The following is a 23,645-nucleotide window of genomic DNA, read 5'->3' on the forward strand; positions in this document are numbered from 1 at the left end:
AGGACCATGGGGTATAGACAGGCTCCGCAGGAGACGTGGGAACTCTAAAGACTTTAGATGGGTGTGCACTGGCTCCTCCCTCTATGCCCCTCCTCCAGACCTCAGTTAGAGAACTGTGCCCACAGGAGACGGACAGTACTAGGAAAGGATTTTTGTTAATCTAAGGGCAAGATACATACCAGCCCACACCATCCACACTGTACAACTTGGAACATACGAACCAGTTAACAGTATGAAACAAAACAGCATCAGCCCGAGACTGATTAAAACTGTAACATAACCCTTATGTAAGCAATAACTATATACAAATCTTGCAGAATTTAGTCCACACTGGGACGGGCGCCCAGCATCCTCTACGGACTAGGAGAAAAAGATTTACCGGTAGGTTTAAAATCTTATTTTCTCTTACGTCCTAGAGGATGCTGGGGACTCCGTAAGGACCATGGGGATTATACCAAAGCTCCAGACCGTGCGGGAGAGTGCGGATGACTCTGCAGCACCGATTGAGCAAATATGAGGTCCTCCTCAGCCAAGGTATCAAACTTGTAGAATTTAGCAAAAGTGTTTGAACCCGACCAAGTCGCCGCTCGGCAAAGCTGTAATGCCGAGACGCCTCGGGCAGCCGCCCAAGAAGAGCCCATCTTCCTAGTGGAATGGGCCTTCACCGAATTTGGTAATGGCAATCCAGCCGTAGAGTGAGAGCCTGCTGAATCGTGTTACAGATCCAGCGAGCAATAGTCTGTTTAGAAGCAGGAGCGTCAAGCTTGCTGGCTACATACATTTTTAAGGCCCTGACTACATCAAGGGACTTGGAATCCTCCAAGTCACCCGTTGCCACAGGCACCACGATAGGATGGTTCATATGAAAAGATGAAACCACCTTAGGCAAAAATTGAGGACGAGTCCTTAATTCTGCTCTATCCACATGGAAAATCAGATAGGGGCTCTTGTGAGACAAAGCCGCCAATTCGGACACCAGCCGTGCAGATGCCAAGGCCAACAACATGACCACCTTCCAAGTGAGAAATTTTAAATCCACCGTTTGAAGAGGTTCAAACCAGTGAGATTTTAGGAACTGTAACACCACGTTAAGGTCCCATGGTGCCACTGGGGGCACAAAAGGAGGCTGGATGTGCAGCACTCCCTTTACAGAAGTCTGGACTTCTGGGAGAGAAGCCAATTCCTTCTGAAAGAAAATTGATAGGGCCGAAATCTGTACCTTAATGGAGCCTAACTTTAGGCCCATATCCACTTCTGTCTGTAGAAAGTGGGGAAAACGGCCCAGATAGAAATCTTCAGTAGGAGCATTCTTGGCTTCACACCAAAATACATACTTCCTCCAGATGCGGTGATAATGTTTCGCCGTCACCTCCTTCCTAGCCTTTATCAGAGTAGGGATGACTTCCTCCGGAATACCTTTCCCCGCTAGGATTTGGTGTTCAACCGCCATGCCGTCAAACGTAACCGCCGTAAGTCTTGGAACACGCAGGGCCCCTGCTGCAATAGGACTTCCCTGAGAGGAAGAGGCCACGGTTCTTCTGTGAGCATTTCCTAAAGATCTGAATACCAGGCCCTTCGAGGCCAATCCGGAACAATGAGTATTGTCTGTACTCTTTTTCGTCTTATGATTCTCAGTATTTTTGAGATGAGCGGAAGAGGAGGGAACACATAGACCGACTGAAACACCCATGGTGTCACCAGGGCGTCCACAGCTACTGCCTGAGGGTCCCTTGACCTGGCACAATACCTCCGAAGCTTCTTGTTGAGGTGTGACGCCATCATGTCTATTTGTGGAAGTCCCCACTGACTTGTTATCTCTGCAAAAACTTCTTGATGAAGTCCCCACTCTCCTGGATGGAGATCGTGTCTGCTGAGGAAGTCTGCTTCCCAGTTGTCCACTCCCGGAATGAAGACTGCTGACAGAGCGCTTGCGTGATTTTCCGCCCAGCGAAGAATCCTGGTGGCTTCCGCCATTGCTACTCTGCACCTTGTCCCGCCTTGGCGGTTTACATGAGCCACATCTGTGATGTTGTCTGATTGAATCAGAACCGGTAGGTCGCGAAGAAGATTCTCCGCTTGTCGTAGGCCGTTGTATATGGCCCTCAATTCCAGTACGTTGATGTGTAGACAAGCCTCCTGGCTTGACCATAGTCCCTGAAAATTTCTTCCTTGTGTGACTGCTCCCCATCCTCGGAGGCTCGCGTCCGTGGTCACCAGAACCCAGTCTTGAATGCCGAACCTGCGACCTTCGAGAAGGTGAGCACTTTGCAGCCACCACAAGAGAGACACCCTGGCCTTGGGGGACAGGCTTATTTTCTGATGTATTTGTAGATGGGACCCCGACCACTTGTCCAGAAGGTCCCACTGAATCGTCCTCGCATGGAACCTGCCGAAGGGGATGGCCTCGTAGGTCGCCACCATTTTTCCCAGTACTCGAGTGCATTGATGGACTGACACTTTTTTCGGTTTTAACAGGTCTCTGACCATGTTCTGGAGTTCCTGGGCTTTTTCCATCGGGAGAAAAACCCTCTTTTGTTCCGTGTCCAGAATCATGCCTAAGAAGGATAGCCGAGTCGTTGGAATCAACTGTGACTTTGGTAGATTTAGAATCCAGCCATGCTGCTGCAGCACTCTCAGGGAGAGCGACACGCTTTTCTGCAATTGATCTCTCGATCTCGCTTTTATCAGGAGATCGTCCAAGTACGGGATAATTGTGACTCCCTGCCTGCGCAGGAGCACCATCATTTCCGCCATTACTTTGGTGAAAATCCTCGGGCCCATGGAAAGCCCAAACGGCAACGTCTGAAACTGGTAATGACAGTCCTGTACAGCGAATCTCAGGTATGCCTGATGAGGGGGATATATGGGGATATGAAGGTATGCATCCTTTATGTCTAGTGACACCATAAAATCCCTCCCTTCCAGGCTGGAGAGAACTGCCCGGAGCGATTCCATCTTGAATTTATACTTTTTCAAGTACAGGTTTAGGGATTTTAGATTTAGAATGGGTCTGACCGAGCCATCCGGTTTCGGGACCACAAACAGGGTTGAATAGTACCCCTTCCCCTGTTGCCCTAGGGAAACCTCGACAATCACTTGTTGTTGACACAGTTTTTGAATTGCAGCTAAAAAAAACTATCTCCCTCTCTGGGGGAGAAGCTGGTAAAGCCGATTTGAAAAACCGGTGAGGAGGCACGTCTTCGAATTCCAGTTTGTAGCCTTGGGATACAATTTCCATCGCCCAAGGATCCACGTCCGACTGAACCCAGACGTGGCTGACGAGTTGAAGACGTGCCCCCACCGGCGCAGACTCCCTCAGAGCAGCCCCAGTGTCATGCGGTGGATTTAGTAGAAGCCGGGGAGGACTTCTGCTCCTGGGAACTAGCCGTAGCAGGCATTCTTTTCCCACTACCCTTACCTCTGGCGAGGAAGGAAGAGCCCCGACCTCTTCTAGACTTATGCGACCGAAAGGACTGCATCTGATATTGTGGTGTTTTCTTTTGCTGTGGGGGAACATAAGGTAAAAAAGTAGATTTACCCGCGGTAGCTGTGGAAACCAGGTCCGCGAGACCTTCCCCAAATATAACCTCACCCTTGTAAGGCAAAACTTCCATATGTCTCTTTGAGTCGGCATCACCCGTCCATTGGCGGGTCCACAGGGCTCGCCTAGCAGAAATCTCCATGGCGTTGGCTCTCGAACCTAACAGCTCAACGTCTCTCGAAGCGTCTCTCATATATAAGACTGCGTCTTTAATGTGACCGAAGGTCAATAAAATGCTATCCCTATCTAGGGTATCAATGTCAGATGACAAGTTATCTGCCCATGCTGCTACAGCGCTACAAACCCAAGCGGTCTGAGCAAGGCACCCATATGTGCATAAATTGATTTTAAGGTAGTTTCCGGTCTGCGATGAGCAGGATCCTTGAGGGCTGCCGTGTCTGGAGACGGTAACGCCACCTTTTTAACGCGCTTGTCCACCCTGGGCGAGGATTCCCACCGTAACCTGTCCTGTGAAGGGAAGGGATACGAGATAAGAATTCTCTTGGGAAGCTGCAGTTTCTTGTCTGGAGTTTCCCAAGCCTTTTCAAATAACGCGTTCAGCTCATGAGATGGGGGAAAGGTTACCTCAGGTTTCTTTTCCTTAAACATGCATACCCTCGTGTCAGGGTATGCATGTGAGGGGTCATCTGTGATATGCAAAACATCTTTTATTGCAATAATCATATAATGAATACTTTTGGCCACCCTTGGGTGTAACCTCGCATCATCGTAGTCGACACTGGAGTCGGAATCCGTGTCGGTATCAGTGTCTGCTACTTGGGACAGGGGACGTTTCTGAGACCCTGTAGGGCCCTGTGATACAGCCAAAGCCATGGATTGACTCCCTGTCTTTTCTCTGGACTCTGCTTTATCCATTCTCTTATGTAATAAAGACACATTTGCATTTAAAACATTCCACATATCCAGCCAATCTACTATTTGGGATAGTGGGCGCTTTTGAGACCCAGGAGGTCCCTGTGACATAGTGAAAGGCAGGGCTAAACTCCCTGTACATTCCCTGGACTCAGCTTTGTCCAACCTTTTGTGCAATAAATTCACATTTGCATTTAAAACATTCCACATATCCAACCAGTCAGGTGTCGGCATTGCCGACGGAGACACCACAATCATCTGCTCCACCTCCTCCTTAGATGAGCCTTCCGCTTCAGACATGCCGACACACACGTACCGACACCCCCACACACTCAGAGAGAGAGTATGCCAGCACACACCCAGCGCCACCGGATATCTATGCCAGTGTCCCCAGAGAGATAATAATTGCTGCCCAGGGCGCCCCCCCTGCGCCCTGCACCCATACAGTGCCGCCAGTGTGTGTGTGTGTTGTTAGCAATGGCGCCCAGCGTTACCGCTGCGCGTTAGATCAGAAGTCTTCTGCCGCCTTTGAGGTCTTCTATCTTCTTATACTCACCCGGCTTCTATCTTCCAGCTCTGTGAGAAGGACGGCGGCGCGGCTCCGGGACGAACGGCGAGGGTGAGATCTGCGTTCCGACCCCCTGGAGCTAATGGTGTCCAGTAGCCTAAGATGCAGAGCCTATCATTTAAGTAGGTCTGCTTCTCTCCCCTCAGTCCCACGATGCAGCGAGCCTGTTGCCAGCAGTGCTCCCTGAAAATAAAAAACCTAACAAAAAGTCTTTTTTCAGAGAAACTCAGTAGAGCTCCCCTGCAGTGCACCCAGTCTCCTCTGGGCACAGGATCTAACTGAGGTCTGGAGGAGGGGCATAGAGGGAGGAGCCAGTGCACACCCATCTAAAGTCTTTAGAGTGCCCATGTCTCCTGCGGAGCCTGTCTATACCCCATGGTCCTTACGGAGTCCCCAGCATCCTCTAGGACGTAAGAGAAATTTAGCTTCAGCTGTGGATTTTTTACAATGTGTCAGTGAGTAATGAGCCCACCTGTGCACCTGCCAGTTGATCTGGAAAACACAAACTGTTTGGGGTCCTGAGGACCGAGTTTGAGAACCACTGGTCTAATGTGTACCCACAATTGAGTGCGCCCGTGGGTCGCGTATTACATCTTCTGGTTGGCCGTGTGCGACCTGGTGCAGTGTCATGAAGGACAGAACAAGATGGCGTCCCGTTGTTCATTACACGGGGTATTGTGTATGGTCAATCTGGCATGGTGCAGGTAAAAATAAGAATTTACTCACCGGTAATTCTATTTCTCGTAGTCCGTAGTGGATGCTGGGAACTCCGTAAGGACCATGGGGAATAGACGGGCTCCGCAGGAGACTGGGCACTCTAAAAGAAAGATTAGGTACTATCTGGTGTGCACTGGCTCCTCCCTCTATGCCCCTCCTCCAGACCTCAGTTAAGGAAACTGTGCCCGGAAGAGCTGACACAACAAGGAAAGGATTTGGAATCCAGGGTAAGACTCATACCAGCCACACCAATCACACTGTACAACGCAACTTGTGATAACCATACCCAGTTAACAGTATGAACAACAACGGAGCCTCAGTAACAGATGGCTCATAACAATAACCCTTGAGTTAAGCAATAACTATATACATGTATTGCAGAGAGTCCGCACTTGGGACGGGCGCCCAGCATCCACTACGGACTACGAGAAATAGAATTACCGGTGAGTAAATTCTTATTTTCTCTAACGTCCTAGTGGATGCTGGGAACTCCGTAAGGACCATGGGGATTATACCAAAGCTCCCAAACGGGCGGGAGAGTGCGGATGACTCTGCAGCACCGAATGAGCAAAGGCAAGGTCCTCCTCAGCCAGGGTATCAAACTTGTAGAACTTAGCAAATGTGTTTGAACCCGACCAAGTAGCAGCTCGGCAAAGCTGTAAAGCCGAGACCCCTCGGGCAGCCGCCCAAGAAGAGCCCACCTTCCTTGTGGAAGGCTTTTACTGATTTAGGATGCGGTAACCCTGCCGCAGAATGAGCTTGCTGAATCGTGTTACAGATCCAGCGCGCAATAGTTTGCTTTGAAGCAGGAGCACCCAGTTTGTTGGGTGCATGCAGGATAAACAGCGAGTCAGTTTTCCTGACTCCAGCCGCCCTGGCTACATAGATTTTCAAAGCCCTGACTACGTCCAGCAACTTGGAAGCCTCCAAGTCCCGAGTAGCCGCAGGCACCACAATAGGTTGGTTCAAATGAAACGCTGATACCACCTTTGGGAGAAATTGGGGACGAGTCCTCAAATCTGCCCTGTCCATATGGAAGATCAGATACGGGCTTTTACATGACAAAGCCGCCAATTCTGACACACGCCTAGCTGAAGCCAAGGCCAACAGCATGACCACCTTCCACGTGAGATACTTTAGCTCCACGGTCTTAAGTGGCTCAAACCAGTGTGATTTCAGGAAATCCAACACAACGTTAAGATCCCAAGGTGCCACTGGAGGCACAAAAGGGGGCTGAACATGCAGCACTCCCTTAACAAACGTCTGAACTTCAGGCAGTGAAGCCAGTTCTTTTTGAAAGAAAATACTGAAATCTGGACCTTTATAGATCCTAATTTTAGGCCCATAGTCACTCCTGACTGTAGGAAGTGCAGGTATCGACCCAGCTGGAATTCCTCTGTAGGGGCCTTCCTGGCCTCACACCTAGCAACATATTTTCGCCATATACGGTGATAATGTTTTGCGGTCACGTCTTTCCTAGCCTTTATCAGCGTAGGAATAACTTCATCCGGATTGCCCTTTTCCGCTAGGATCCTGCGTTCAACCGCCATGCCGTCAAACGCAGCCGCGGTAAGTCTTGGAACAGACAGGGCCCCTGCTGCAACAGGTCCTGTCTGAGAGGCAGAGGCCATGGGTCCTCTGAGATCATTTCTTGTAGTTCTGGGTACCAAGTTCTTCTTGGCCAATCCGGAACGATGAGTATAGTTCTTACTCCTCTCTTTCTTACTATCCTCAGTACCTTGGGTATGAGAGGAAGAGGAGGGAACACATAAACCGACTGGTACACCGACGGTGTCACTAGTGCGTCCACAGCTATCGCCTGAGGGTCCCGTGACCTGGCGCAATATTTTTTTAGCTTTTTGTTGAAACGGGACGCCATCATGTCCACCTGTGGCAGTTCCCAACGATTTACAATCTGTGTGAAGACTTCTTGATGAAGTCCCCACTCTCCCGGGTGGAGGTCGTGCCTGCTGAGGAAGTCTGCTTCCCAGTTGTCCACTCCCGGAATGAACACTGCTGACAGTGCTAGCACGTGATTCTCCGCCCATCGAAGAATCCTTGTGGCTTCTGCCATTGCCATCCTGCTTCTTGTGCCGCCCTGGCGGTTTACATGGGCGACCGCCGTGATGTTGTCTGACTGAATCAGTACAGATTGGTTTTGAAGCAGGGGCTCTGCTTGACTCAGGGCGTTGTAGATGGCCCTTAGTTCCAATATATTTATGTGTAGAGAAGTCTCCAGACTTGACCACTGTCCCTTGAAGTTTCTTCCCTGAGTGACTGCCCCCCATCCTCGGAGGCTTGCATCCGTGGTCACCAGGATCCAGTCCTGTATGCCGAACCTGCGTCCCTCGAGAAGATGAGCACTCTGCAGCCACCACAGCAGAGACACCCTGGCCCTTGGGGACAGGGTGATCAACCGATGCATCTGAAGATGCGATCCGGACCATTTGTCCAACAGATCCCACTGAAAGATCCTTGCATGGAACCTGCCGAAGGGAATTGCTTCGTAAGAAGCCACCATCTTTCCCAGGACTCGCGTGCAGTGATGCACCGACACCTGTTTTGGTTTCAGGAGGTCCCTGACCAGAGATGACAATTCCTGGGCCTTCTCCTCCGGGAGAAACACCTTCTTCTGTTCTGTGTCCAGAATCATTCCCAGGAAAAGCAGATGCGTCGTAGGGATCAGCTGCGACTTTGGGATATTCAGAATCCAGCCGTGCTGTTGCAACACTTCCTGAGAGCACTTCCTCAGTGCTACGCTGACCAACAACTGCTCTTTGGACCTCGCCTTTATGAGGAGATCGTCCAAGTACGGGATAATTATAACTCCCTTTCTCCGAAGGAGTATTATAATTTCGGCCATTACCTTGGTAAATATTCTCGGAGCCGTGGAGAGACCAAACTGGTAATGACAGTTCTGTACCACAAACCTGAGGTACTCCTGGTGAGGTGGGAAAATGGGGACATGCAAGTAAGCATCCTTGATGTCCAGCGACACCATAAAATCCCCCTCTTCCAGGCTTGCAATAACCGCCCTGAGCGATTCCATTTTGAACTTGAACTTCTTTATATAAGTGTTCAATGATTTTAAATCCAGGATGGGTCTCACCGAACCGTCCGGTTTCGGTACCACAAACATTGTGGAATAGTAACCCCTGCCCTGTTGAAGGAGGGGTACCTTTATTTTCACCTGCTGGAGGTACAGCTTGTGAATTGCCGCCAGTACTACCTCCCTTTCCCTGGGAGCAGCTGGCAAGGCTGATTTGAGGTAACGGCGAGGGAGAGTCGCCTCGAACTCCAGCTTGTATCCCTGAGATACAATTTGTACAACCCATAGATCCACTTGTGAGCGAACCCACTGGTTGCTGAAGTTTCGGAGACGCGCCCCCACCGCACCTGGCTCCGCCTGTGGAGCCCCAACGTCATGCGGTGGACTTAGTGGAAGCAGGGGAGGATTTTTGTTCCTGGGAACTGGCTGCCTGGTGCAGCTTCCTTCCTCTACCCTTGCCTCTGGCCAGAAAGGATGCTCCTCTGACCCGCTTGCCTTTCTGAGGCCGAAAGGACTGCATTTGATAATACGGTGCTTTCTTAGGCTGTGAGGGAACCTGAGGCAAAAAAGTCGACTTCCCAGCAGTTGCTGTGGATACGAGGTCCGAGAGACCGTCCCCAAATAGTTCCTCACCCTTATAAGGCAAAACCTCCATGTGTTTTTTAGAATCTGCATCACCTGTCCACTGCCGAGTCCATAATACTCTCCTGGCAGAAATGGACATTGCATTAATTCTAGATGCCAGCAAGCAAATGTCCCTCTGTGCATCCCGCATATATAAGACAACGTCTTTTATATGTTCGATGGTTAGCAAAATGGTATCCCTGTCGAGGGAATCAATGTTGTCTGACAGGGTATCAGTCCATGCTGCTGCCGCACTACACATCCAGGCTGAAGCAATAGCAGGTCTCAGTAGAGTACCAGAGTGTGTATACACAGACTTCAGGATAGCTTCCTGCTTTCTATCCGCAGGATCCTTTAGGGCGTCCGTATCCTGAGACGGCAGTGCCACCCTTTTAGATAAGCGTGTTAGCGCCTTGTCCACCCTAGGGGATGTTTCCCAACGTAACCTATCCGTTGGCGGGAAAGGGTACGCCATCAGTAACCTCGTAGAAATCACTAGTTTCTTATCAGGGGAACTCCACGCTTCTTCACACAAATCATTTAATTCATCAGATGGGGGAAAAGTCACTGGCTGCTTTTTCTCCCCAAACATAATACAGGTTGAGTATCCCATATCCAAATATTCCGAAATACGGAATATTCCGAAATACGGACTTTTTTGAGTGAGAGTGAGATAGTGAAACCTTTGGTTTTGATGGCTCAATGTACACAAACTTTGTTTAATACACAAAGTTGTTACAAATATTGTATTAAATGACCTTCAGGCTGTGTGTATGAGGTGTATATGAAACATAAATGAATTGTGTGAATGTAGACACACTTTGTTTAATGCACAAAGTTATAAAAAATATTAGCTAAAATTACCTTCAGGCTGTGTGTATAAGGTGTATATGTAACATAAATGAATTCAGTGCTTAGATTTAGGTCCTATCACCATGATATCTCATTATGGTATGCAATTATTCCAAAATACGGAAAAATCCGATATCCAAAATATCTCTGGTCCCAAGCATTTTGGATAAGGGATACTCAACCTGTACCCCTTTTGGTGGTAACCGGGTTAATATCAGAAATGTGCAATACATCTTTCATTGCAGTAATCATGCATCGGATGGCTTTTGTAGACTGTACATTTGTCTCATCCTCATCCACACTGGAGTCAGACTCCGTGTCGACATCTGTGTCTACCATCAGAGCTAGCGGGCGTTTATGAGCCCCTGACGGCTTCTGAGTCGCCTGGGCAGGCGCGGGCTGAGACCCCGGCTGTCCCAAGGCTGCTGCGTCATCAAACCTTTTATGTAAGGAGTTGACACTGTCGGTTAAGACCTTCCACATATCCATCCAATCAGGTGTCGGCCCCGTCGGGGGCGACACCACCTGTATCTGCCCCTGCTCCGCCTCCACGTAACCCTCCTCATCAAACATGTCGACACAGCCGTACCGACACACCGCACACACACAGGGAATGCTCAGACTGAGGACAGGACCCCACAAAGTCCTTTGGGGAGACAGAGAGAGAGTATGCCAGCACACACCACAGCGCTATATAACACAGGGATTTACACTGCTAATAAGTGATTTTCCCAATAGCTGCTTGATTTTATCGATTTGCGCCTAAATTTATGTGCCCCCCCCTCTCTTTTTATCCCGTCTTGTACCTGGATACTGCAGGGGAGAGCCTGGGGAGCGTGCTTCCAGCGGAGCTGTGAAGGGAAAATGGCGCTGGTGTGCTGAGGAAGAAGGTCCCGCCCCCTCAGCGGCGGGCTTCTGTCCCGCGTTTTCTTTAACTTAATGGCGGGGGTTTTTACACATATACAGTTAGCTGACTGTATTATGTGTATATTTAGCCAAAGGTAATATAATTGCTGCCCAGAGCGCCCCCCCCCAGCGCCCTGCACCCTACAGTGACCGGAGTGTGTAGTGTGCTGTGGGAGCAATGGCGCACAGCTGCAGTGCTGTGCGCTACCTTAATAAAGACCGGAGTCTTCTGCCGCCGATTTCATCTCCTTTTTCTGTCTTCTGGCTCTGCAAGGGGGACGGCGGCGCGGCTCCGGGAACGGACGATCGAGGTCAGGCCCTGTGTTCGAACCCTCTGGAGCTAATGGTGTCCAGTAGCCTAAGAAGCACAAGCTAGCTGCACGCAGGTAGTTTGCTTCTCTCCCCTCAGTCCCACGTAGCAGTGAGTCTGTTGCCAGCAGATCTCACTGAAAATAAAAAACCTAACAAATACTTTCTTTCTAGCAAGCTCAGGAGAGCCCACTAGGAGCACCCAGCTCTGGCCGGGCACATATTCTAACTGAGGTCTGGAGGAGGGGCATAGAGGGAGGAGCCAGTGCACACCAGATAGTACCTAATCTTTCTTTTAGAGTGCCCAGTCTCCTGCGGAGCCCGTCTATTCCCCATGGTCCTTACGGAGTTCCCAGCATCCACTAGGACGTCAGAGAAAGGGATTTTGGCACGACCAAAGGGGGTAATTCTGAGTTGATCGCAGCACGAAATTTTTTAGCAGTTGGGCAAAACCATGTGCACTGCAGGGGAGGCAGATATAACATGTGCAGAGAGAGTTAGATTTGGGTGTGGTGAGTTCAATCTGCAATCTAAATTGCAGTGTAAAAATAAAGCAGCCAGTATTTACCCTGCACAGAAACAAAATAACCCACCCAAATCTAACTTTCTCTGCACATGTTATATCTGCCTCCCCTGCAGTGCACATGGTTTTGCCCAACTGCTAAAAAATTTCCTGCTGCGATCAACTTGGAATTACCCCCATAGGCCCGATTGCCTGATGTGCACCTGACCTAATATTACTGAGTGAAACCTATAAGGGAGATTTAGCAAAGCTTGGAGAGAATAAGGGTCAGATGTACTAATCCTTGAAAAGTGATACAGCGGAGAGTGATAAAGTACCAGCCAATCAGCCTGTAACGTGGCAGGTAGGAGCTGATTAGCTGGTACTTTAACACTCTCCACTTTATTACTTTTCAAGGATATATGGCTCATAATGTGTAGAGAGATAAAGTACCAACCAATCAACTCCTGTCATTTTTCACAGCCTGTAAAATGGCACTTAGGTGGTTGGTACTTTATCTCTCTCCACACCATGCTACATCTCCCCCATAAGCCACTGGCATCTAGTGACATGAAAAATGACAGGAGTTGATTGGTTGGTACTTTATCTCTCTCCAGGTTATGGGCCAGATATCCTTGAAAAGTAATAAAGTGGAGAGTGATAAAGTACCAGCTAATCAGCTCCTACCTGCCACGTTACAGGCTGATTGGCTGGTACTTTATCACTCTCCACTGTATCACTTTTCAAGGATATCTGGCCAATAATGTGGAGAGAGATAAATTACCAATCAACTCCTGTCATTTTTAACAGCCTGTAAAATGGCAGTTAGGAGGTTGGTACTTTATCTCTCTCCACACTATGATACATCTCCCCCATAAGCCACTGGCATCTAGTGACATGACTGCAGTACATGGAAATACGCTGAGGAGCTGATACAGGGCTGAACGCAAGTTGCCTGTAATTGTGAAATGCTAGCTATAAGCTGATTGGTTGCTGTAGGCAACTTCTCCACCAGTCCACTTATTCACTCTTTAGGTTTGATATATCCCCCCCCTAAGGACCCTATTCAGGTTGGAACGCTAATCTTGCTAAAAGCAGTTGCTGCAATCAAATAGTTACTGCCCAGAAATAGAGCAAAATGCCCATTGCAGAAATTGCAAATGCATCGCAAGGCACAATGTGATAACAATATGCAAATACCGGAATACTGAAGAGTTTTTCCATCTGCGCCAGGCAAGGACGTCCACAATTCGGCATACGCAAGAGGCCGGAAGTGGTCATCGCTGACATCAGAGACCCACCCAAAAAACGCATTGCAGTTGTTCAATAATTGTGCGGATTGCGTTTTCTCAAATTTTGCAATCCAACCTTAACAGGATCCTAAATACGTATATATGCCATATGCAGTGTTGTATACATCTCTGTAGCCTGGCAGCCCTGATCCACAAAGCTGGCATCATTACCAGGGCACACTATGGGCTATTTCACACTAGCCGGTTTTCACCGGACAGCAAAAAGCCAGCAAAACCCGGCCTGTTTTTTACTGCCCGTCACTGCCTTTCCACACACAACGGCTTTGAGCCGTGTTTAATGCTGTGTGTAGCAGCAAAAAAAAAAATAATAAGATTTTAAACCTACCGGTAAATCTTTTTCTCCTAGTCCGTAGAGGATGCTGGGGACTCCGTAAGGACCATGGGGTATAGACGGGCTCCGCAGGAGACATGGGCACTATAAAGAACTTTAGAATGGGTGTGCACTGGCTCCTCCCTCTATGCCCCTCCTCCAGACCTCAGTTAGAGAAACTGTGCCCAGAGGAGACTAGAGGCACTACAGGGGAGCTCTCCTGAGTTTCTCTGAAAAAAAGAATTTTGTTAGGTTTTTTATTTTCAGGGAGCCCTGCTGGCAACAGGCTCCCTGCATCGTGGGACTGAGGGGAGAGAAGCTGACCTACTTAAGTGATAGGCTCTGCTTCTTAGGCTACTGGACCCCCAGAGGGTCGGAACGCAGGTCTCACCCTCGCCGTTCGTCCCGGAGCCGCGCCGCCGTCCTCCTCACAGAGCCGGAAGATAGAAGCCGGGTGAGTATAAGAAGAAAGAAGACGTCAAAGGCGGCTGAAGACTTTGGATCTTCTCTGAGGTAATGCTGCGCGCCATTGCTCCCACACACAACACACACAGTGGACACTTAAGGGTGCAGGGCGCAGGGGGGGCGCCCTGGGCAGCAATTTTAAACCTCTTGGGACTGGCTAATGATAATATAGGGGCTGCGGAGGCACTATATGGTAAAATCCCCCGCCAGTATGGAAAAATAGAGCGGGACCGAAGCCAGCCACTGAGGGGGCGGAGCTTGGTCTTCCAGCACTAACCAGCGCCATTTTCTCCACAGCACACTGCAGAGAAGCTGGCTCCCCGGACTCTCCCCTGCTGAACACGGTGACAGAAAAAAATAAAAAAGAAATGTGCAAAAGAGCCTATTGACACACATACTGCACCGCCTTCAGGGAAGGCACCACCATGGCTCATCAGCCATCTTATTCAGTGGATATTTCCAGCTGCAACGCAGCAACCGGGTCACGTCCGTGCCCTCTGAGAAGAGCAATGTGTTTTCATAAATAACTAAAATGACTGAACAACAAAAAGCCATCCAGCTTTTTGCCGGCCATGTGAAAACCAGCTAGTGTGAAATAGCCCTATCCCTGGTAGGGATGGATATCAGTTTTCGATGGTTAGCAACCATCAATGTTTTTCTGCCAATGTTGGTGGTTTCACCATTCGATGGCAGCTTTCCAATGGCAGCCACCATCGAATGACGTGGATGCCATGGCCATCCGATATTAAAATACTGCTGAATTCAGTTGTTTAACATCGGGAACGGCCAGAGGATTGTTTTGTGCATGGCAAGTCATATGAATACTTTTTTCATCAAATTCTTTTGATGCAATGGTTAGTTACCATCACATCAAAAGTTTAGATGGCGGAAGCTCAGCCATCATTTGATGCTGGGCTTCCGATGTCCATCTGAAAGCAGACTTATTTACATATGTAGAGCGGATGTACCATTATTACATATATAGGGCGGAATTTACTATCCATCACATTTTGGATGCAACACATCTCCCAATTATCATTCTGCATAGCGATGTCAATGATGCCAGTATGCACATAGAATAATTACAGCAGTCCAAAGCGATGATAGAACCTCCTGATTTATGACCCAGGAGTCCCTCTGCGCATGCACCGGCCAATGTGCAAGTCTCGGGGGGCACTGGGAGGGATCCATTTGGATCCCGCTCAGGGAAGAATGCAAAAAGAAGCCCAGAGGCTTCTATTAGGCAATGTCATCCGTTGCCTATCGAGTACAATCTCCGGAAAGCATCGCATTCCGGAACTTGATACATATGGGTAATGTGGCCAAAGCTCAGAAAACTGCAGTTTTGGCTGCATTATGCTTTTTATATCTCCAGCCTATAGGACCTGATGGTTTACATATAAATCCGATAGTTGGGGGTCCACGCATGACCCGTTCTGCGCATGTGCAGAATGGGTCCTGCGATATCGCTTGCAGGCCCGCTCTAGCTGCAGTATGATAGATATGGTGGTACGTTTCAGAAAATGGGGGCTTACTGCCCTCTTCACCCGGCATGCTGTCGGGATGGTCATCAACCATCTATGATTTAAAATTACCAATTACCAAGTTAAAATACTTTTACCATTGATGGGGGATGACCAGATGGAGTCCCGCCATTAGTGATACAGAAGTACCTATTTTTTTTACTCATAGGTGCCAGTACATGGAGCCTAGCTCCGCCCCCTGAAATCCCGGCCCCCGGCCTTGACTGCCCCACAACCCATTGAATGGTAAAGTGGGTGAAACCATCAATTGTTCCCTTGCAGCTGGTTTAACAACATTGAGGTTAGACATCAACTGTACCATTGATGGTGACCATTGATTAATAACCATGATGGCCATTCCTAGTGTACTGTGCCCAGGGTCTGCGTGGTCAGATGCAGACTTCCTGGACCCGACTGACTGGATCCAACAGCCAGTCTGAGTAAGCTTGGGCTCCTGCAGACTGACGGAGGGCTGCTATCATCTCGAGTCGCGACCATCGTGATCCGATGCTGCATCTCCTACAGACGCGTCCTGCTGAATTTGCATTTTATTTTTGCGGTATTACGCAGCCGCTTCCCCGCACTTCCCTACGCTTGTGCATTACTGTACAACTCTGAATCAGGGCCATAGGGGTAAACGTATGAACTGGTGATATGGGGGAGAAGCAGTATCAGCACACGTTATGTGCGCTATACAGCTACTCCCCCATGTATGATGGCTGCGCCCCTGTCCATATCGGCGCTGCTATCTAAAAGATAGCAAGCCGATATGCTTGGGCAATGTATGAACGGTCAGCATCATAATGAGGTGAATCAGGAAGTTTTATAACGGCACGATGCGTGCCACTATAATACATTTACCTTATAGTTTGCAATTCACTCATCACGCCATCTTTGAACTTTAGGAGGAAGATGTATCGAATCTTCTAAAGAGGACAAGTGGAGAAGTTGCCAATAGCATCAAGCATCTAGCTATCATTTTATACAATGCACTAGATACAATCAGAATTTCGGCATTGATGAAAAGTCAACATGGTATAGTGATAATGTATTTGTAAGGTATCCCTACCCCCTATAACTACTAAACCTAAACTAATAAAAAAAAATAAGAATTTACTTACCGATAATTCTATTTCTCATAGTCCGTAGTGGATGCTGGGACTTCCGTAAGGACCATGGGGAATAGCGGCTCCGCAGGAGACTGGGCACAAAAGTAAAAGCTTTAGACTAGCTGGTGTGCACTGGCTCCTCCCCCTATGACCCTCCTCCAAGCCTCAGTTAGGATACTGTGCCCGGACGAGCGTACATAATAAGGAAGGATTTTGAATCCCGGGTAAGACTCATACCAGCCACACCAATCACACTGTACAACCTGTGATCTGAACCCAGATAACAGTATGATAAACGTAGGAGCCTCTGAAAAGATGGCTCACAACAATAAACAACCCGATTTTTTTGTAACAATAACTATATACAAGTATTGCAGACAATCCGCACTTGGGATGGGTGCCCAGCATCCACTACGGACTATGAGAAATAGAATTATCGGTAAGTAAATTCTTATTTTCTCTGACGTCCTAGTGGATGCTGGGACTTCCGTAAGGACCATGGGGATTATACCAAAGCTCCCAAACGGGCGGGAGAGTGCGGATGACTCTGCAGCACCGAATGAGAGAACTCCAGGTCCTCCTCAGCCAGGGTATCGAATTTGTAAAATTTTGCAAACGTGTTTGCCCCTGACCAAGTAGCTGCTCGGCAAAGTTGTAAAGCCGAGACCCCTCGGGTAGCCGCCCAAGATGAGCCCACTTTCCTTGTGGAATGGGCTTTAACAGATTTTGGCTGTGGCAGTCCTGCCACAGAATGTGCAAGCTGAATTGTACTACAAATCCAACGAGCAATCGTCTGCTTAGAAGCAGGAGCACCCAGCTTGTTGGGTGCATACAGGATAAACAGCGAGTCAGATTTTCTGACTCCCGCCGTCCTGGAAACATATATTTTCAGGGCCCTGACTACGTCCAACAACTTGGAGTCCTCCAAGTCCCTAGTAGCCGCAGGCACCACAATAGGTTGGTTCATGTGAAACGCTGAAACCACCTTAGGGAGAAATTGAGGACGAGTCCTCAATTCTGCCCTGTCTGAATGAAAAATTAGGTAAGGGCTTTTATATGACAAAGCCGCCAATTCTGAGACACGCCTGGCTGACGCCAGAGCTAACAGCATGACCACCTTCCATGTGAGATATTTTAATTCCACAGTGGTGAGTGGTTCAAACCAATGTGATTTTAGGAACCCTAAAACTACATTGAGATCCCAAGGTGCCACTGGTGGCACAAAAGGAGGCTGTATATGCAGTACCCCCTTGACAAACGTCTGAACTTCAGGCACTGAAGCCAGTTCTTTCTGGAAGAAGATCGACAGGGCCGAAATTTGAACCTTAATGGATCCTAATTTTAGGCCCATAGACAGTCCTGCTTGCAGGAAATGCAGGAAACGACCCAGTTGAAATTCCTCTGTGGGGGCCTTCTTGGCCTCACACCACGCAACATATTTTCGCCAAATGCGGTGATAATGTTTCGCGGTTACATCCTTCCTGGCTTTGATCAGGGTAGGGATGACTTCATCTGGAATGCCTTTTTCCATCAGGATCCGGCGTTCAACCGCCATGCCGTCAAACGCAGCCGCGGTAAGTCTTGGAACAGACAAGGTCCCTGCTGGAGCAGGTCCTTTCTTAGAGGTAGAGGCCACGGGTCCTCTGTGAGCATCTCTTGCAGTTCCGGGTACCAAGTTCTTCTTGGCCAATCCGGAGCCACGAGTATAGTCTTTACTCCTCTCCTTCTTATGATTCTCAGTACTTTTGGTATGAGAGGCAGAGGAGGGAACACATACACCGACTGGTACACCCACGGTGTTACCAGAGCGTCCACCGCTATTGCCTGAGGGTCCCTTGACCTGGCGCAATATCTGTCCAGTTTTTTGTTGAGACGGGACGCCATCATGTCCACCTTTGGTTTTTCCCAACGGTTTACAATCACTTGAAAGACTTCTGGGTGAAGTCCCCACTCCCCTGGGTGGAGGTCGTGTCTGCTGAGGAAGTCTGCTTCCCAGTTGTCCACTCCCGGAATGAACACTGCTGACAGTGCCACCACATGATTTTCCGCCCAGCGAAGAATCCTTGCAGCTTCTGCCATTGCCCTCCTGCTTCTTGTGCCGCCCTGTCTGTTGACGTGGGCGACTGCCGTGATGTTGTCCGATTGGATCAATACCGACTGACCCTGAAGCAGAGGCCTTGCTTGACTTAGGGCATTGTAAATGGCCCTTAGTTCCAGGATATTTATGTGAAGAGACGTTTCCATGCTTGACCACAAGCCCTGGAAATTTCTTCCCTGTGTGACTGCTCCCCTGCCTCTCAGGCTGGCATCGGTGGTCACCAGCGTCCAATCCTGAATGCCGAATCTGCGGCCCTCTAGAAGATGAGCACTCTGTAACCACCACAGGAGAGACACCCTTGTCCTTGGAGATAGGGTTATCCGCTGATGCATCTGAAGATGCGATCCGGACCATTTGTCCAGCAGATCCCACTGAAAAGTTCTTGCATGGAATCTTCCGAATGGAACGCTTTGTAAGAAGCCACCATTTTTCCCAGGACTCTCGTGCATTGATGCACTGACACTTGGCCTGGTTTTAGGAGTTTCCTGACTAGCTCGGATAACTCCCTGGCCTTCTCCTCCGGGAGAAACACCTTTTTCTGGACTGTGTCCAGAATCATCCCCAGGAACAGTAGACGTGTTGTTGGAATCAGCTGTGATTTTGGGATATTTAGGATCCACCCGTGCTGACGTAGCACTACCTGAGATAGTGCTACTCCGACCTCTAACTGTTCCCTGGACCTTGCCCTTATCAGGAGATCGTCCAAGTAAGGGATAATTAAGACACCTTTTCTTCGAAGAAGAATCATCATTTCGGCCATTACCTTGGTAAAGACCCGTGGTGCCGTGGACAATCCAAACGGCAGCGTCTGAAACTGATAATGACAGTTTTGTACCACAAACCTGAGGTACCCTTGGTGAGAAGGGTAGATTGGGACATGGAGATAAGCATCTTTGATGTCTAGAGATACCATATAGTCCCCTTCTTCCAGGTTCGCTATCACTGCTCTGAGTGACTCCATCTTGAATTTGAACCTTTTTATGTAAGTGTTCAAGGATTTTAGATTTAAAATTGGTCTCACCGAGCCGTCCGGCTTCGGTACCACAAACAGCGTGGAATAATACCCCTTTCCCTGTTGTAGGAGGGGTACCTTGATTATCACCTGCTGGGAATACAGCTTGTGAATAGCTTCCACTACCGCCTCCCTGTCGGAGGGAGACGTTGGTAGAGCAGACTTCAGGAACCGGCGAGGGGGAGACGTCTCGAATTCCAATTTGTACCCCTGTGATACTACCTGCAGGATCCAGGGGTCCACTTGCGAGTGAGCCCACTGCGCGCTGAAATTCTTGAGACGGCCCCCCACCGTGCCTGAGTCCGCTTGTAGAGCCCCAGCGTCATGCTGAAGACTTGGCAGAAGCGGGGGAGGGCTTCTGCTCCTGGGAAGAGGCTGCCTGGTGCAGTCTTTTTCCCCTTCCTCTGCCCCGGGGCAGAAATGAGTGGCCTTTTGCCCGCTTGCCCTTATGGGGACGAAAGGACTGAGTTTGAAAAGACGGTGTCTTTTTCTGCTGAGAGGTGACCTGGGGTAAAAAGGTGGATTTTCCAGCCGTTGCCGTGGCCACCAGGTCCGATAGACCGACCCCAAATAACTCCTCCCCTTTATACGGCAATACTTCCATATGTCGTTTGGAATCCGCATCACCTGACCACTGTCGCGTCCATAACGCTCTTCTGGCAGAAATGGACATCGCACTCACTCTAGATGCCAGGGTGCAAATATCCCTCTGTGCATCTCGCATATATAGTAATGCATCCTTTAAATGCTCTATAGTTAATAATATACTGTCCCTATCCAGGGTATCAATATTTTCAGTCAGGGAATCCGACCAAGCCACTCCAGCGCTGCACATCCAGGCTGAGGCGATTGCTGGTCGCAGTATAACACCAGTATGTGTGTATATACATTTTAGGATATTTTCCAGCCTTCTATCAGCTGGTTCCTTAAGGGCGGCCGTATCGGGAGACGGTAACGCCACTTGTTTTGATAAGCGTGTGAGCGCCTTATCTACCCTAGGAGGTGTTTCCCAATGTGCCCTAACCTCTGGCGGGAAAGGGTATAGTGCCAATAATTTATTAGAAATCAGCAGTTTTTTATCGGGGGAAAACCACGCTTTATCACACACCTCATTTAATTCATCTGATTCAGGAAAAACTACTGGTAGTTTTTTCACACCCCACATAATACCCTTTTTTGTGGTACTTGTAGTGTCAGAAATATTCAATGCCTCCTTCATTGCCGTGATCATGTAACGTGTGGCCCTACTGGACATTACGTTTGTCTCCTCACCGTCGACACTGGATTCAGTATCCGTGTCTGGGTCTGTGTCGACCATCTGAGGTAACGGGCGTTTTAGCGCCCCTGACGGTGTCTGAGACGCCTGAACAGGCACTAATTGATTTGCCGGCTGTCTCATGTCGTCAACAGTTTTTTGCAAAGTGCTGACACTGTCACGTAATTCTTTAAATACGACCATCCAGTCAGGTGTCGACTCCCTAGGGGGTGACATCACTAACACAGGCAATTGCTCTGCTTCCACATCATTTTCCTCCTCATACATGTCGACACAATCGTACCGACACCCAGCACACACACAGGGAATGCTCTGAAAGAGGACAGGACCCCACGAGCCCTTTGGGGAGACAGAGGGAGAGTTTGCCAGCACACACCAGAGCGCTATATATATACAGGGATAACCTTATGTAAGTGTTTCTCCCTTTATAGCTGCTGTTTTATATTAGCTGCCAATAGTGCCCCCCCTCTCTTGTTTTACCCTGATTCTTGTAGCAGGACTGCAGGGGAGAGTCAGGGAGCCGTCCTTCCAGCGGAGCTGTGAAAGAAAATGGCGCTTGTGTGCTGAGGAGAAAGGCTCCGCCCCTTCACGGCGGCCTTTTCTCCCGCTTTTTTCAGGAAAACTGGCAGGGGTTAAATGCATCCATATAGCCCAGGAGCTATATGTGATGCATTTCTTTAGCCATATAAGGTTTATATAGTGTTTTATTGCGTCTCAGGGCGCTCCCCCCCAGCGCCCTGCACCCTCAGTGACCGGAGTGTGAAGTGTGCTGAGAGCAATGGCGCACAGCTGCAGTGCTGTGCGCTACCTTATCTGAAGACAGGAACGTCTTCTGCCGCCGATTTCTCCGGACCTCTTCGCTCTTCTGGCTCTGTAAGGGGGCCGGCGGCGCGGCTCCGGGACCCATCCAGGCTGAACCTGTGATCGTCCCTCTGGAGCTAATGTCCAGTAGCCACGAAGCCCAATCCACTCTGCACGCAGGTGAGTTCGCTTCTTCTCCCCTTAGTCCCACGATGCAGTGAGCCTGTTGCCAGCAGGACTCACTGAAAATAAAAAACCTATTTAAACTTTTACTTCTAAGCAGCTCAGGAGAGCCACCTAGCATGCACCCTTCTCGTTCGGGCACAAAAATCTAACTGAGGCTTGGAGGAGGGTCATAGGGGGAGGAGCCAGTGCACACCAGCTAGTCTAAAGCTTTTACTTTTGTGCCCAGTCTCCTGCGGAGCCGCTATTCCCCATGGTCCTTACGGAAGTCCCAGCATCCACTAGGACGTCAGAGAAAAACAGAAATCATTTTCAAGATGTCGACATGTTAGATGATGTCATTTTAACCGGGTGTAGTATGTTATGCCGGCGGTCGGGCTCCCGGCGGTCACCATAATGGCGCCGGAATCCCGACCGTCGGCATACCGACAGCTGGGCGAGCGCAAATGAGCCCCTTGCGAGCACGGTGGCGCTACGCGCGCCATGCTATCTATTCTCCCTCCAGGGGGGGTCATGGACCCCCCATAGGGAGAAAAGCTGTCGGTATGCCGGCAGTCGGGATTCCGGCAGTGGTATGCTGGTCATCGGGACCCCGGCCGCCAGCAAACTGAAGACCACCCTTGTAACCATATCAACATCATAACGGTCGACAACAGCGACTACATACCCTATCAGACAGGAAGAACATGGGAGATAATTGCCCCGGAGGTCTCCATGGGTTTAGATATATATTTTATTTGTTTGAGGCCTTAAATACACATACATAATTAAAGATGCCACGATACTGTATCTACAGATGCAAACCTCAGTGAGCTGGCATCAGATCACGTGTACAGCATACAGCCAGATATGATGGCTCCCACACACAGGCATATTCTATGTTGAATATACAAACACAGATGAAGTGATGCAAACTCCGGGACTGTTGCCCCTGCGTGCAGTCACTGCCCAGTAACACGGCACAGTACGAAACGTTCTATAGGAAGTTACCGCAGGATTCCTGTTCCGAAGAGCTGACACTCTAAGCACTGGGAAAGGGAAAAGCTGATGGGTGCAGACATTGGGAGATAGATGAATCAGATTACGAGGAGAGAAGGGAAGTCAGGAAGTGCTGGAGGCAGAGACGGCTGGAGGAAGGGAAAGAGGGGTGAGAGAAATAAACTTAGATTAAACTCACCAAAACGGGATAACCACAGCAAATAACAGGAAAGGGGCAGTGCCAGCTCCATACCAGGGAAGGATAAGTAGGGAGGAGGGCAGGACTTCTGGGTACAGGAGGAGGGGAATTTAGGAGAGGAACATACGTGTGAGAGAGGAGGGGCAGAGATTTAGGAGTGTCTCAGGCAGGCAGTAGTACCTGTGTCTGTGTCTCACATAGGAGCAGTCTATCTGCAGAGACTTTCACACAGGATTAGCCTGTCTGCAGAACCTTTCACACAGGAGTGGTCTAATTGCATGCAAAGCCTTTCATACAGGAGTGGTCTATCTGCAGAGCATTTCACATAAGATTATGTGAATCCTAGGCTATCTGCAGAGTCTTGTACACAGGAGCGGTCTACTCTAAGGGGGTCATTCCGAGTTGATCGCTAGGTGCTTTCGGTCGCAGCGCGGCGA

General features: G+C 49.2%; 1 protein-coding gene across 1 annotated transcript in view; it reads right to left on the reverse strand.

Annotated features, from left to right (window-relative positions):
• The window catches only part of LOC134936690 (scavenger receptor cysteine-rich type 1 protein M130-like), a 63,995-nt gene extending 40,653 nt beyond the window's left edge, over positions 1-23,342 (reverse strand). Inside the window, exon 1 of the mRNA XM_063931869.1 lies at positions 23,209-23,342. Coding sequence (XP_063787939.1) covers positions 23,209-23,260 — 52 coding nt within the window. The 5' untranslated portion in view covers positions 23,261-23,342. The remainder of the gene's footprint in view (positions 1-23,208) is intronic.
• Between the last annotated feature and the right edge of the window lie 303 nt (positions 23,343-23,645).

This window comes from Pseudophryne corroboree, chromosome 6 (assembly GCF_028390025.1).
Source record: "Pseudophryne corroboree isolate aPseCor3 chromosome 6, aPseCor3.hap2, whole genome shotgun sequence".
Taxonomy (NCBI): domain Eukaryota; kingdom Metazoa; phylum Chordata; class Amphibia; order Anura; family Myobatrachidae; genus Pseudophryne; species Pseudophryne corroboree.